This window comes from Trichomonas vaginalis, chromosome I (assembly GCF_026262505.1).
Source record: "Trichomonas vaginalis G3 chromosome I, whole genome shotgun sequence".
Lineage (NCBI taxonomy): Eukaryota > Parabasalia > Trichomonadida > Trichomonadidae > Trichomonas > Trichomonas vaginalis.
This window is the reverse complement of record NC_067203.1, coordinates 24508217-24522360: the sequence shown is the minus strand read 5'-3', so window position 1 is coordinate 24522360 and position 14144 is coordinate 24508217. Positions and strand designations below refer to the sequence as shown.

At 31.9% G+C, this 14144-nt stretch overlaps 7 protein-coding genes across 7 annotated transcripts; 3 read left to right on the top strand and 4 right to left on the bottom strand.

The window, feature by feature from the left end:
• Positions 1–158: 158 nt before the first annotated feature.
• On the bottom strand, positions 159–608 carry TVAGG3_1043850 (uncharacterized protein; the record flags this gene model as incomplete). Its single annotated transcript, XM_001311368.1, has 1 exon — positions 159–608. One exon carries the CDS (start codon positions 606–608, stop codon positions 159–161), a length of 450 nt encoding a protein of 149 aa, XP_001311369.1.
• Positions 609–1516: 908 nt separating this feature from the next.
• TVAGG3_1043840 (ribosomal L29e protein family) lies at positions 1517–1941 on the top strand (the record flags this gene model as incomplete). Its single annotated transcript, XM_001311369.1, has 1 exon — positions 1536–1712. The coding sequence occupies one exon, from the start codon at positions 1536–1538 to the stop codon at positions 1710–1712; it is 177 nt and encodes a 58-aa protein (XP_001311370.1).
• Positions 1942–2240: 299 nt separating this feature from the next.
• On the bottom strand, positions 2241–3355 carry TVAGG3_1043830 (sulfatase family; the record flags this gene model as incomplete). The annotated part of the gene is made up of 1 exon (XM_001311370.1): positions 2256–3248. The coding sequence occupies one exon, from the start codon at positions 3246–3248 to the stop codon at positions 2256–2258; it is 993 nt and encodes a 330-aa protein (XP_001311371.1).
• Positions 3356–4346: 991 nt separating this feature from the next.
• TVAGG3_1043820 (chromatin regulatory protein sir2) lies at positions 4347–5277 on the top strand (the record flags this gene model as incomplete). The annotated part of the gene is made up of 1 exon (XM_001311371.2): positions 4362–5276. One exon carries the CDS (start codon positions 4362–4364, stop codon positions 5274–5276), a length of 915 nt encoding a protein of 304 aa, XP_001311372.1.
• A 136-nt stretch (positions 5278–5413) lies between these two features.
• Positions 5414–6778, top strand: TVAGG3_1043810 (armadillo (ARM) repeat-containing protein family; the record flags this gene model as incomplete). The annotated part of the gene is made up of 1 exon (XM_001311372.1): positions 5414–6778. The coding sequence occupies one exon, from the start codon at positions 5414–5416 to the stop codon at positions 6776–6778; it is 1365 nt and encodes a 454-aa protein (XP_001311373.1).
• A 31-nt stretch (positions 6779–6809) lies between these two features.
• Positions 6810–9265, bottom strand: TVAGG3_1043800 (TOR signaling; the record flags this gene model as incomplete). The annotated part of the gene is made up of 1 exon (XM_001311373.2): positions 7336–9222. One exon carries the CDS (start codon positions 9220–9222, stop codon positions 7336–7338), a length of 1887 nt encoding a protein of 628 aa, XP_001311374.1.
• Positions 9266–12707: 3442 nt separating this feature from the next.
• TVAGG3_1043790 (protein kinase protein) lies at positions 12708–13920 on the bottom strand (the record flags this gene model as incomplete). Its single annotated transcript, XM_001311374.1, has 2 exons — positions 12735–13544; positions 13613–13915. 2 exons carry the CDS (start codon positions 13913–13915, stop codon positions 12735–12737), a joined length of 1113 nt encoding a protein of 370 aa, XP_001311375.1.
• Positions 13921–14144: the final 224 nt, after the last annotated feature.

Sequence of the window (14144 nt, the reverse complement as noted above, 5' to 3'; positions counted from 1 at the left end):
TATCTTATTGGCATTTTGGAAACACAAAATTTTACAGTAAAATATATTGTGTTAACAATGCTGTATATGTATACCCTTATTAACTATTCGTGATTTTGTAGAAAAGCAAAAATTTTCAAGTTACAAATACAACTATTGTCAAATATATTAATTATATATTAGAGGTATTCGTCTAGATTTGGAGCATTTTTTTCAAATGGATAATAAACAAATTTATGCCATTCCGCGATATCAAATCGTCGAAGTTCTTCAATGTACTGATATTTGATAGAATGCGGATCACATTTTTTATATACAGTGATCCGATTTCTAGGATCGTCATTGTAGCCGATATAATAAACACTTCTTATGATTAGTATTTTAGGATCATCTTTTTCATGTAAAGTCAATAATACATCGTACTTATATGTAATAGAATCATAGTAATTGCCAATATAACCTTCGGAAAGTTTAATGTTGTTGTTAATTGTATATTCAAGGTCATAATCTTTCTGGACTCTAACAGCATTGAGCAATTGCATGACAGATATAAACTCATTTTTAACTGTGACAATCGCACTAACTGTAAAATAATGTCTTGGCGGATAATTCACCATTCCTGGAAGCATTTTAAAATTCATAACAACATAAAGTTTCACAATAATGAATGAATTAAGTTTATTAAGGATGATAATAATAAAACAGTCATCAGAACCTGGAACAGATCCTTTCGGATAAATTTGTTTTGAAGAAACGCCGAGTTGAACTTGGAGTGCTATTAAACTTAGTTTAATAAACTCGTCATTAAGTGCCTTATTTAGTACTTTTCGTTAGTCATTGAATATATTCATTCTAACTGAAAAATTTATGCAAATTTTTTACCAAATTACAATATCTTAATTATAGCAAACTGTTATCAAAGAATAGTCAAGATATTGTAATGAATCTTTACTGTTTCATTAATGAAGGCGACGAACCAAGAATAGCAATCATCAAAATTTTGATAATGATTTCATATTTTAAATTATCATTCAGAAAAATTGAAAAGATTGATTTATAAATTACAACATCTTAAATAACAAATACTTAATAATAAACAATAACTATCTATATGGAGTGTCACTTTGAGAAAATATATGATTACAACCGAACTTTGTAGAATTGCTGCGCCTTAATTATCTAAAATACAAGAAATATCAATTATTGATGACCAAAATCAATACCCATTCATAGAAGTCTACTTAAATGCATTATTCAATATATAAATAGATAGGTATTGAAGTTTTAAGAGATATTTGATCTAATGATCCGGTAAATTCTGAGGTAACATATAGGCACAACTGTATTATCAAAGTCCTTTGTGGGTAGACATTAAGTATTGATACATGTTTAACTTAGATATGATGGAAAATTGATAACATTTCATATGACACAGATTTGCTTAAGTCCATGATTTAAACATAAATTGTAGTATGTGCCATATTTATTGAATAATTCATGGCAAGTTTTCTTGAAATAAAGATTTATAAAAGTGACACGACCGAGTTCCATAAGAAATGGCCAAACGCTCAAATACCTCCGCACACAACAGATCCCATCAGCACCACCGCAATGGTATCCATAAGTGCGTTGTCAAGAAACTCTGGTTCGAGAAGGGAATGAACGCTAAGTTCCTCCGCAACGCCAGATACGCCAAGGCTGGACAGAACAAGTCCGAAGAGGAAGAAGAATAAACTATTTTAAAAAAATAATCAAGAAAAGTACTCTATTTTACAGGATTTTACTTCAGGCGAAATCTTTTTCTATTCAAAATCGAATTTAAATCTAATGACTTGAAATGCCATTTAAGTATGACATTTAATTGTTAGAACTGATACGTTTTTTAATAGAATAAAGAACTTAGCCTATTATATAATTTATTTCTATATTTTATAGATATAAATGAGATTTTTTTGATGAAAGCATTATCATATGTTAATTTTAAAGTCATCTTTTAACAAAAAGTGCTTGTTACCTTAACTAAGAAAAAATATCGATATAATTTCTATTGCAGCTGACGTTTTTATGAATCTTGTCATTTAGAAATGTACTGTGTGTATCTCACGCATGCTTACAATAGAAATGTTTGATTTTTTTTCCAACACAAATATTGATTTAATAAACAATGATTCAATAGACATTGATTCAATAGACAATAAACTGTTCAACAGATTTATAAAGACATATCTATTTATAAACACAAACAATATTAAAGCTATTATTACAAAATGAAATAACTAGTGGTATTCTGCTGTTAAATTTGCATATGTGGTTCCTAGTGAATAATCATCTAAACTAATGCAAGGAGTGTTCTCTTCGCATTTTATTGATTTATGATTCACTACAGTATCATACCAAAATGAGATTTGATTAAAACTTTCTTCAAATTTTTCTCCATATCTTTCAAAAAGCTTCGGCAATTTTGAAAATAGGCTTATTACCATTCCTATTTGATTACCTCTAATCTGAACTCCTGCTGCATTCAATACAGTTGGCAATAAATCAAATACAGTAAAAAGTCTTTCATGAGTTCTTTTCGCCTTTCTTTCTGAATTTAGAATGACATTATATGATTTTTTGACATAATTATGTTCTTTTGCCATTTGCTTGAAATTCTTGTCTCTTGAAGTATGATCACCATAAATCAAAAACACTGTGTTGTTATACCATTCTTGCGTCTGCGCCCATTCCAAGAAACTTTTAAGCTGACGATCTGAGCATTCTATTGATTTAGTAGCTGGATAACTTTGAGTATTGGGACATAAGCTGCAGATATGACCTGGTTCATGTGTATCCAATGTACACATAAATGCCATGAAAGGTTGATGTGTATCCGAAAGATATTCGAGTTCTTTTTTGCAAAACTCATAGGTATACTTATCTTCGATCCATTGAGAAGAATTCTTAATTTCTATATTCGATAAAATGCGTTGGAAATGATGCAAATCAAATATATGACCATATCCAAAATCATAACACCCAGTACCAAATGTTGCTGATGTAATATAGCCATTTAATTTCAATAATTCGCCAAGGCAATTAAGATTATTCAAAAAACCATCAGTATGATCACGCCTTTGGTTCTTTCCCATATAAGGTACACCACATAAAGCACCAAATGCACTTGCCAAAGTAAAATCAAGACGAGGAGGAACTGACATTCCACCAAGATCCGGGTATTTTATATGCGAAAAGTGGACATTCTCTTTATCTAATGCTAATTCTTCCATAAAGGGAATTATTTCTCTACCAAAGCAGCCACCAACAGCTTCACTAAAAACAACTGTATCAAGAGATTCAAGAGAAAGATATATGATATTCTTCTTATGTTTCGGGAAAGTTAATAATTCGTTTTCAGGAACAACTAAGTTATCAAATAGAAGTGAGTTTGGATCTGCTAGAGGAATTGGTTTGACAAGAATAGAGTAAAAATAAATTGCAGGTACAAAATAAAGAAAAGGAAGAATTAGAAAGGATATTCTGAAAGATTTTGATATGAATTTTATTTGGAATTCATATTAGGTGTAGTAATGGAGTGAATACATAAATAATGCTGATGGTATGATACATGGTAATGCATAATTTAATAAAAATGAGAAAATAATTGGAAAATTATTTGCATATTCATTACCTTGGCCAATTAATTGATAAAATTGATCCTCATATATCGGACCAACAGAATCATATATATTTTTGAAAAAAGCTAAGATAATAGTAAGAATTGAAGAAATTACAATTGATTCGACACGAATATAGATAATGTACACCTCTTTGATTATTGATTGATTCTCTTGAGCAGGGGCATATGGAGAACCAGTTATAAAATATCTTATAATACCGGAAAAAATATTCAAAATAAGTGCTGGCCATTTTGAATAATTGGAAGGAAGGAGAATACCTTTGAAAGGAAGAATAGAAGAAAATGTTAGAATCCATGTTATAAGAACAATAAAGTTGAAAATTGATATTATAAATCGCTTAAGTTCGAATAACAAGCATGCATCACTATGACATAAAGATGTGAATGCAAAAATGTTTATAGGTAAAACGTAGTACCAAATGAGTACAGTGGAGTATTGCCCTAACATGTGAACATTCAATTTTTGTCGGCCTTTTCGTTATTTCAGATTGTACTTATTTTTCTTACACCTATATTCTGGACAAAAGGAGAAGTGTCAGAAATTCAGAAGTCTAATTTTTTTCTCCCTCCCAAAATCGGAATTATTGAATAGGCTGTTTATATATCACATCGGTGACGTATCAGATCGCATCGCTGGTGTTCCACAAGACAAGAAACAATTGTTTTAGCCGTTTTTTATTTTCACTTCACATTATATTATTTTATGTCTGAAGATCGCAAGTTGAAGAGTTTTGATATGGATGGTGTAGTAGATTACATCAAGTCCGGCAAGGCAAAGAAAATAATCTTCTTAACAGGCGCCGGAATCTCTACTGCTGCAGGAATTCCAGATTTCCGCTCTATTGGAACCGGCTTCTATTCAAATCTTCAGAAGTATAACCTTCCAGAACCATCCGATGTATTTAATATTAAATATTTCAAAGAAAATCAAGAACCATTTTATGATCTCTGTCCTTCTCTTCTTCCAGGAAAGTACAAACCAACATTTATCCACTACTTTGGTGCATACATGGCTAAGAAAGGAATCTTACTTAAACAATACACACAAAATATTGATGGATTAGAACGCATCGCTGGTGTTCCAGAAGACAAGCTTGTTGAATCACACGGAACATTCTCTACAGCCCATTGCACAGAATGCAAGAAGGAATGGAAACTTGAAGAAATTCGTGACAAATTATTGCTTGGAAAGCCACTTCATTGCACAGATCCAGATTGCAAGGGCTTTATCAAGCCAGATATTGTCTTTTTCGGTGAAAATCTACCAACATCTTTCCAGCATAATGCTAGAATTGATTTAAGAAGCTGCGACATGCTTTTAATCTCAGGAACATCCTTGAAAGTCAATCCATTTGCTTCATTACCAGGTACAGCACCAGAAGATGTACCACGTGTCCTTATAAACCTCGACAAAGTTGCTCAATACACTGAAGAAGAAATGGATATGGGTGGTGAGATTGTCAAAGTTACTCCACCGAATTTCAGATCACTCCTACGTTACGATCATCCTTCAAATACTCGTGACGTTTATCTTGGTGGAGATTGCCAGGAAACATTTAAGGAACTTGCTCGCCGTCTTGGATGGTATGATGACATCATTGCTATGATGCCTAAATAGATATTTATTTTTAGCCAGAAAGATAAACAAAAATAAAATGTTAATTTTATGGATTTTTTTCACAAATAGAGCTAAACAATGCCTTATAGTTTAATTTAAATCGTTTGTTTTTATCATGGTCTGGCTATTATGCTTTAATGTCAAATCAAGAATATAAAGATAACTTTGAAGACTATTTAGAAGAATATGCTTCAATCTTTTTCGACCCAAATGACGATGGGAATGCAATCAGCGACCTGATTAATACAGTTACTAAGATAATTGAAAATAAAAATTTTAAATTAGGTACAAAATACGCTCGCATTATTAGAAAACTTGCAAAATCATTACCAGTTAAAAAATATGACCAATTTGTTCAAGAAGAGTTCATAAATCTTTTTAAAAACGAAATTTTTCATGAAGATTCGCAATATGCTTCAGCTGTTAGTAGAGCTATCGAATATATGTACATTAATATACCACCGACAATTGAATATTTAGAAGAAGCAGATTTTATTCAACATATAATTTATAATATCAATAATCGTCTTGAGAATGTACTACATTTAACATCTTTCTTAGGCATAATGCTTCGCAAAACTTCTACTAATCCACTTCTTGAATACTTTTATAATAATTTTGATTTTGAACATTATGCAGACGTTTTAGCGAATCACAGAGACACAATGATAGTCAACAAAGGAGTGTTTAGGTTTTTCAAGTATATTGCCATGGGAAAAATGCTTAAAACACAAGAAAATATATACAAAGTCTTTAAATTCTTGAAACGAATGATTAAGCACACAACAGATAATAAAGTTCAATGCAGATCGATTAAGACACTTACATTCTGCATAAAGAATTGGAATTCAGAAGCTTTTTACACAATGATGGATTTTAATTTAATTTTCTTTCTCGATCCAATCACAGCGACCCATAACTATGCAGCAAATCTTGTTTATGATCTCTACAAGCATCTTCTTACTGTATATCCCAAAAAAATCACTCCAAATTACTGCCAAGCAGTTTTTGACATTTCAAATGGCCCAACAATTCAATCATGCTCAGCTGCTTCATTTTTAGATACATATACTGATTTGAGGGACGATATTGTCGCTTGTTTATGGGAAGGAAGACATTTTTATGAATTTTACAATTCAGCTCTAAGTTCAACATATAATACTAGATACCACTCTTCAATGATTGTTTTGAACATGATCAAACGCTGTACAACGTTCGGAGTCAAAAAAGTTACAAAATGCGGAGAAATTATGTCAATTGTTAGATTTGTTGCAGAATCTGAAACTGAAAAAGGAGTCTATGCAATAATAGATGCAATTACACACTTATTAGACGTTGCCAAACAGGAACCAGAATTTTATCAAACCATCAAAATCTATTTTGAAAATGAGTTTGGCGGATCTGAATTCTACGAGCTAATATATCCATTTGTTCATGATGATGCTTATTCCAAAAAGCTGGAAGAATTATATAAAAATCATATGACCGAAACAGATACTTAATTCTTGTTATTTTTTGTAAAATAAAGTGTTTTTTATATTATATTTTTAACACAAAAGATACATTCATATTCATTATGTTAATACTCCATATGTATAAGTGTTGTATTCTAATCATATCCTTTTTCGATGTCTCATATATGCAGAAGCTTTTACGAACAATTTTCCATGATACTTAAATTCTTACTATAGTATGAATTTTCCTATAAGTCTTAATAGCTAAATATTAACACTTAAACTGTCCTTAAGGGCTTGGATGAATAATTTATCTCCTCTTTACTTTATTCAGCATCATGACATCTTTAAAGAACGCATGATGGTAATCTTTCATTGATCCCACATATGAATCTTTCAACACAAATATAAATTTGCCATATCAATGAAATTTATTAATATTTGAGTTGAAAAAGTCAACAAAGAGCTTTTATTATTAATAATTACCATACTTTAATCAATCAAATATAAATTTGCATTATTATTCACACGTATTTATTATTTTCTAATGCCCTAATAGAATAGAGATATTTACACAAGAAAATATGAAAACTTTGTATTTTCTATTAATTAAGCATAAATACATCATCTTCAAATCTCATAACAAAGCCATTTGTGCTGACACTCTTCACGAGAAGTTGCATCAAAACGTGGTTCTGTGGCCATCTAATTTCATCAATAATTTCCTCACTTTTGATATATGGCAAAAGTGATTCTGCAGTTTTTCTTACATTTTCATCTTTATCCTGTATCATTTGTTCAATCTGGTCAATGTAATCCTTTGTCTGCGAAACAGCCATTGATTTGCAAACACCCCAAATCGCTTGGCATCTAACGAAAGGAGATTTATCTTGCAAGAAAGGAAGAAGAATCTGTGCAGCATCAGGTTGTCTGCTGTTTCCTATTACAAACACAGCAGATGATCTGATGTCATCTTTCCTTGATTTCAAAAGTGGCAAAAATTTTGGAATGTAATTTGGCAGTGTCATCAAACGACCTGATTTCTCTGCCAACAATCCCAACAACAATGCGGAATATGGTGCACAATGAGCTGCATGATCAATACAGATTTGTGTCAATCTGTTAAAAGAAGTCATCGGAGAAGAAGAAATAGAAACACACAACATGCACATTCCTGCTTTTAATACTCCTGGATCCTTTGCAAGACTGAAATTGATGGGTGTCTGCTGTTCAAAAGGTGAAGACTTGGAAATAGCTATGATTTTTGATAAAATTATCAATGCTAATACAGATGGTTTTTCAAGGCTGACAATTACAGAAGGAATTATTGAATGTGCTGCTATTGTGGCTGCTCCTTCCATGGAATCAATGTAGTTCAAAAGACGCTGCGCAATTTGGAAGTGGTACTCAGTGGTAAGGAAATATGCAAAGATTGGGAAAAGTGAAGTGGAAGGAAAAGTGTCAAATGATGTTGTAACGAGGGAAAAAATTGTGGATGACATTTGTGATGAATTCAAAGCTATTGCACAATCAAGTGTTGTGTCCCACAATCCCCAGAGTGGATGAGATTCCATTGGTTTGAGCTCTGGAATGGAAGAAGGATGAATATTGAAAGAAGACATAACTCTCTGGGCTAGAACGAATCCACGAGCAAGAGAGAATACTGCTGGATCTATTAAGTATCTGTTGTATGTGTCTTGGGACTGTGTATCGAAAAGAATTGAATCTAAAATGGAATTTAAGAATCGAATTAACCTGTCTTTGGATTCTGTTGTTGCATTGTTCTCAACTTCGATGATTCCACTGTGGTGACGATGATAGAACCATATGGCAATCTCGTATGGGCACAGAAGACAAGATGAAAAGATATCTAAAGGAGCATCTGTAGAAACAGGTAAAAGTTCGCCTGCACCACATGCAAAAAATGCAAATACATCATGCTTGCATTGGAATGATCTGTAGAGTGAGCCAGCTGAAGGTGAGTCGATAATTGCACAAATTGGGCAATTGCAGCTATTTAGTAAGTTGGCAACTTTGATTGGTTTGTATCGCGATCTATCATCTGAGAAAAAGAACAGATTTCCATCGTCGGATGGTGGATGGCAGCCTTGACCAAAATAGTGTAATAATATTCTTTGTGGTGGCATTGACGAACAATGTTTTCGTAATAAAGTCAATACTGTTTGTGCTGATGGATCAACAGCAAAGTCACAAGGACACTTAATTGCGTTGTTGTACATATCTTCTATGGCTTTTCGAGAATCTGGTGCATAGTATGTAGGATCGAAGGTTAGTAATGGCCTATCGCAGATATTTCGAGGTTTTCTAACAAGCCTACGTATTGATGGAATCCTTAATCCGTCAAAAAGGCATAAGAAGCATATAGCTGACTTTGTTTTGTTAATAACTTGTCCAAATGAACCATTGTTGCCGCCACTTTTCGTCAAAACTATTGGGTTTTTCGTAGGAGAGTGGCTCCTCGAGAAGTTCATCTGAAATAAAATTTTTCAAGAATTATTGCTATTCATATTTTAGGACATATGATACTATAATTTTGAAAACGTTTTAAATTCAATGTCAAAAAAATCTTTTCAATTAAAATTTCAATTCTTCAAAAATCTAAGATCTTTATATTCTACTATTGGTTCCCAATTAAATTCGATTACTCTGAATATGTGACTAAATTTATTCTCAAACTTTCTATCTGAAATATACAGACATTTTGGCACTTTTCTCCCTGAATAAATTGCTGCAACTTGAACTTGAATCATAAAACTAATGAGACCATATCTTAATAAATTCATCGTTCGTCTATTAAATTAACTTCAGAAGCGAATATTTCTTAAGAAAATCTTGATATGTCAAGTAACAATCTTATGAAATCATTTAATTGTGAGTTCTGAAACAGTTTAGAAGCAATGAGTTAAAATCTCGGTTAATTTATTAAAGCCAATGTTAAAAAGTATGAATAAGGCGGAATGATTATAGTTCAATATGCATATATTTTATGTGAATATCCAAAGTTGTATAAACATTGCTCTTTTTCAGTAAAGCGTAAATTTGTTATATTTAGCATCATCCATAATGCATCTGTGAATTATATTTTGGTAGCCATTAACAATCTTATCATTTCCTTTTAGATAAACTCGGTTCGATTATTTCTATGATGTGAATTTCAAGAATCTTGTTGAAGATGACAGTGTGTTTCCAAACTAACTGGTCAATTAATGTGCACACAATTAATGTGATGTGATCCACTAGCTTGAAGAACAAAATCTTACAAATCTACTTGATTTTGTGCTCATCGAATTTCCTCTCTGTCAAATTCGGTGTCGCTTCATCAGCAATCTTCTCTTTCATAGCAATCATGTTTGAAAGGAATTTTTTGGATCCCAACATATCTTCTCGTTAGCATTGGCACAATTAACCATTTCTAATTTGCCAGCGACCTGTAGCAATATATGGGATTGAACATTCAATTTCATTGAACGAGAAATGATGTTCTGACGGTAGCTCTAAATCTCCATGCCGTACGACATTTTTGAACTTGTAAAATCCTTCATCACCATTGACATCGAGGATTTAGTTTTGCTTCAGGAAAAGTTGTTCAATAGCTCTTATCAATTCTAAAAATAATTTGAGGAGTGGCTGCTTCAACGTTGATTTTGGAAATTAGGTAATTAGAATATGATATTGCACAGCTGATCCGCGTATGGGCCATTTCTGTTCTCAGAAACAACTTTATTCAAGTGAGAAAAGTTAAATAACAAGATTTTTGGCAAAAGTCCTCTTCGAATTGCAGAATTAGTTTCCAAGCACTTTAACTATTTGACATTTAAGAATGGATATATATAATTAAGGATGTCGCTTGGGGGACAATTGGGGACCCGACCAAATAATTTTGGAACTCTGGGGGACATGTAAAGTGTCAAATATTTTTGTAAATTGTCATAATCGTTAGCCAAAGAATACAAGTATTTATTCTTAGGTTCCAAAATATTATTTATGATTGCTAATATACATAAATAGAGGGATTTTATATCATTGTTCCAAAGGATTAAAAAAAAATTAAAAATAAGAAAAATTATGGATAATTATAAGTTAAATACAACTAACCTCCTAATGTTTGATGCATTTATATGGGTACCAAAGGTTTTTAGTTAAAATCGAGAAATGATTTTTGAAAATCTTAGCCTCATCTCCATTTTAATGGGTTGAATTATATTGTTATCAAAACATAAATATGATTGTATAAAAATATGCATATACCTATATGGGGAGTCACTTTTTTCCCCACCCATGGGGGACTGGAGAACAAAAAGTGACGCTTGATGATAGAATTTCGATAGGGATTTTATTATTGATTAATCTACTCCCATTAATTAAAAACAAAAATAGTAAGGTGGTCGTTTCTGGTTGATAAACCCAAAATCTGGGAAAAGCCAGTGGGGAAAAAATAATCTTGTAAAAAAAATCGGGCCTCCGGCGGCAGCGCTAGCCCTTCGGGCGCGTCGCCGCCTCCGGCCATGAACATCACAAAGTTAATGTCGCCATTTATGAAATATGCCCTATATTATTTTTCCATTTTCTTTCCTTTCCTCCTTTTTCCTTTTATTTTCTCCTTCTCTTTCTGTTTTTTTTCTTTATTCATTGATTTCCTCTTGGTATTTCGAAATTTTATTCAAATAATTTAATAACTTTATGAACCAATTAGTTTAATAATTTATACATTATCTACCAATTTTACATTTCAAATATTACAGTTTTTTAAAGTGGATCAAATTTCATTTTATTAAGATATTAAAGTTTTGGAATCAGTATTATTTTGAAAAAGTACCTAAGTTATTTAATTAAAATGGTATTATTCAAATATTGAAATTTAAATATAATTTTATTTGCTCAATTTTTTAAATCTGTAAGTACAGTTTTGTTTGAAGTAACAAAAAATGATATATGCAGTTAGCGAAGTAAATTTACTAATAATAAAAATAGTTTGCTCTAATTCAATTAATTTAAACCTTTGGTAATGATAGAACATGCATAATATTTAAAATATGGATGAAATTCTTTGTATAAAGGTAAGTTGATGAGTTTTTTTCGAATCTGGGTTTAAAATATCTGAAGGTAAACAATTGATCTTAAGTGTTTATGCTGTATACCAAGAATTACATTAGATTCATTGTTGACTATTTGTTCAAATCTTTCCCATTCAATCACAGGATACTTAATCTGATGGAAAATCATTATTACTGTGAAATTCGCATTGATATCATATGATGATCCATTGCCCGAGAAGTTCGGTGTATCCCAAGTATATGAGGAACACGTATGATGAACACGTATGGTGAAAATTGAGAACTTTTGTAAAGAAATTGAGAGATTTTGTAAAAAAATTGAGAGGAAAATCTGGTGAAAGAATCACAGATCTGGGTGTACCAGAAGGTATGGAAATTGGATGAAAATAGGATAGTATGCTCCTATGTGAATAGTAGAAACATAATCCATAATCAAATCATCTGGGAAACAACTTTTTCTTCTCCAAAAATATTTTGAAAATGAAAAAATGAAAAAAAAATTCATTACCATAAAAACCAGATTTTATTACCTCGGGGAACGTTTCCCAGCACTTTTCCACCAGAATCGGCCACCTTAAAAATAGTCCATTAAAAAGCATCTATAGCAAAAATTTTAGCAAATTTAATTTTTCAAATCGCTGAAAACACATGAAAACTCAATGAAAGCCAAATAAATATATTTTAAATATTAACAAAATGCTGTATCTATTATAATACTTGAACTTTATTAATCAATTATTATTTTGCCACTTTACAAATATACTCTGACTCCATCAAACAAAGTTCCTCAATTTTTGTCCCCCAGCGTCCCCAAGTGGGGGACGCAATATTCCCCCTGGGTGACAAAACGACATCCTTAATATAATTGACAATTTGATGAAAAAAGAAAAAAATAATATTTTTTTTTTTTTAGTAAAAAAATTAATATTTCAAACATTTAAGAATGGGTGTTCAAGGCATTCTTCAACAGTATATCTAGTAGCTGGCTCGTATACTAGCATATGATCAAGCAAATCAATGAAATTTTCACGGTCGATGTATTCCTGGGATCCGCATCTCGGCTGACGTCTGTAGTTTCTTATTGTATCGTGGAATACTCTAAACGTGAAGTAATCATTGAAAGTGAAAGGTTCAAATCCGTTGGCTTCTGACATTTCGGACATTGAAAGGACATTTCCTGATGAGTCAAAGTAAAGGTGTTTTCTTTCCGAATTGTTGATCATCTCAGGAGGTAATGGCCCCAAACACTCATTAAACAAATGAATCATGTGCGCTTCGTTTTGGCCAGGAATAAGTGGGAAACCGACAAATGTTTCGAAAGCAACACACCCGGCAGACCAAATGTCGATCTTGTAATCATATGGTAAATGTAAAATTAATTCTGGAGCTCTGTAGTATCTGCTTTCGATGTAGAAGTTTCGCATGTCGTCAAGCTGTCTGGATGCACCGAAATCGATAATTTTGATCTTTTGGTTGTCGGCAGAAATGCACATATTCTCTGGTTTGATATCTGAGTGAATTAGACCAATATCTTTGGCTCCTTTGATGACAGTAAGAATAGAACGTAATACCTTCTTAACCAAAAGGATTGGAAGGCCTCTGTAATTCCTTTGTTCGAGAACTGAGAACAAATTAAAGCCAAGACGCTCCAATACAATGCATCGATGGTTCCTATACTCAAAGGAACCGTAATACGTGGCTGTGTATCCTATAGCATCATCATTGATGTTAGTAGCAATCTGTGTGTTAGTAATTCAAAAAAATTTACAGTCTAGACGTAAAAATCTAGACGTGTAATGAAACATACGTATTCTAGAATTCTTGCTTCTTGCGTAGAGCTATCAAAAAACACTTGATAAGACTTGGAAATTTTAATGGCAACATTAATTTCATTCCTTGATTGTGGAGCTAACCACATGGCATCGTACACTTGTCCAAATGTACCATTTCCAAGCCTATCAAGAATCCTGAATGAACCTAATCGTGAATCTCTGATGATATCGCCTCTATAAACAATTAAATCATAATTCTCATTATCATACCCATCATTTGTAGCTGGCTGACCAGGACTAGTTATTAAAGAACGCTGGCCCTGTTCTACTTCGTGCATTTTTTTTACTTTTAATTTTGATATCCTATCAAAATTCGAATCACTTCACTTTTTTACATCTCCAAGAATATATTTTAATAATCAGTATATGTAGATTAAAATTTAGTAATTTTCACATTTCACTTTTTCCAATTTTTTTTCCATTTGATATTCCTTTTTTCCAAGAAGTTCATAAAAGTTACATATTGTCAATAGTTGCATTAGTAATGAAAGTGAACAGAAATAACCT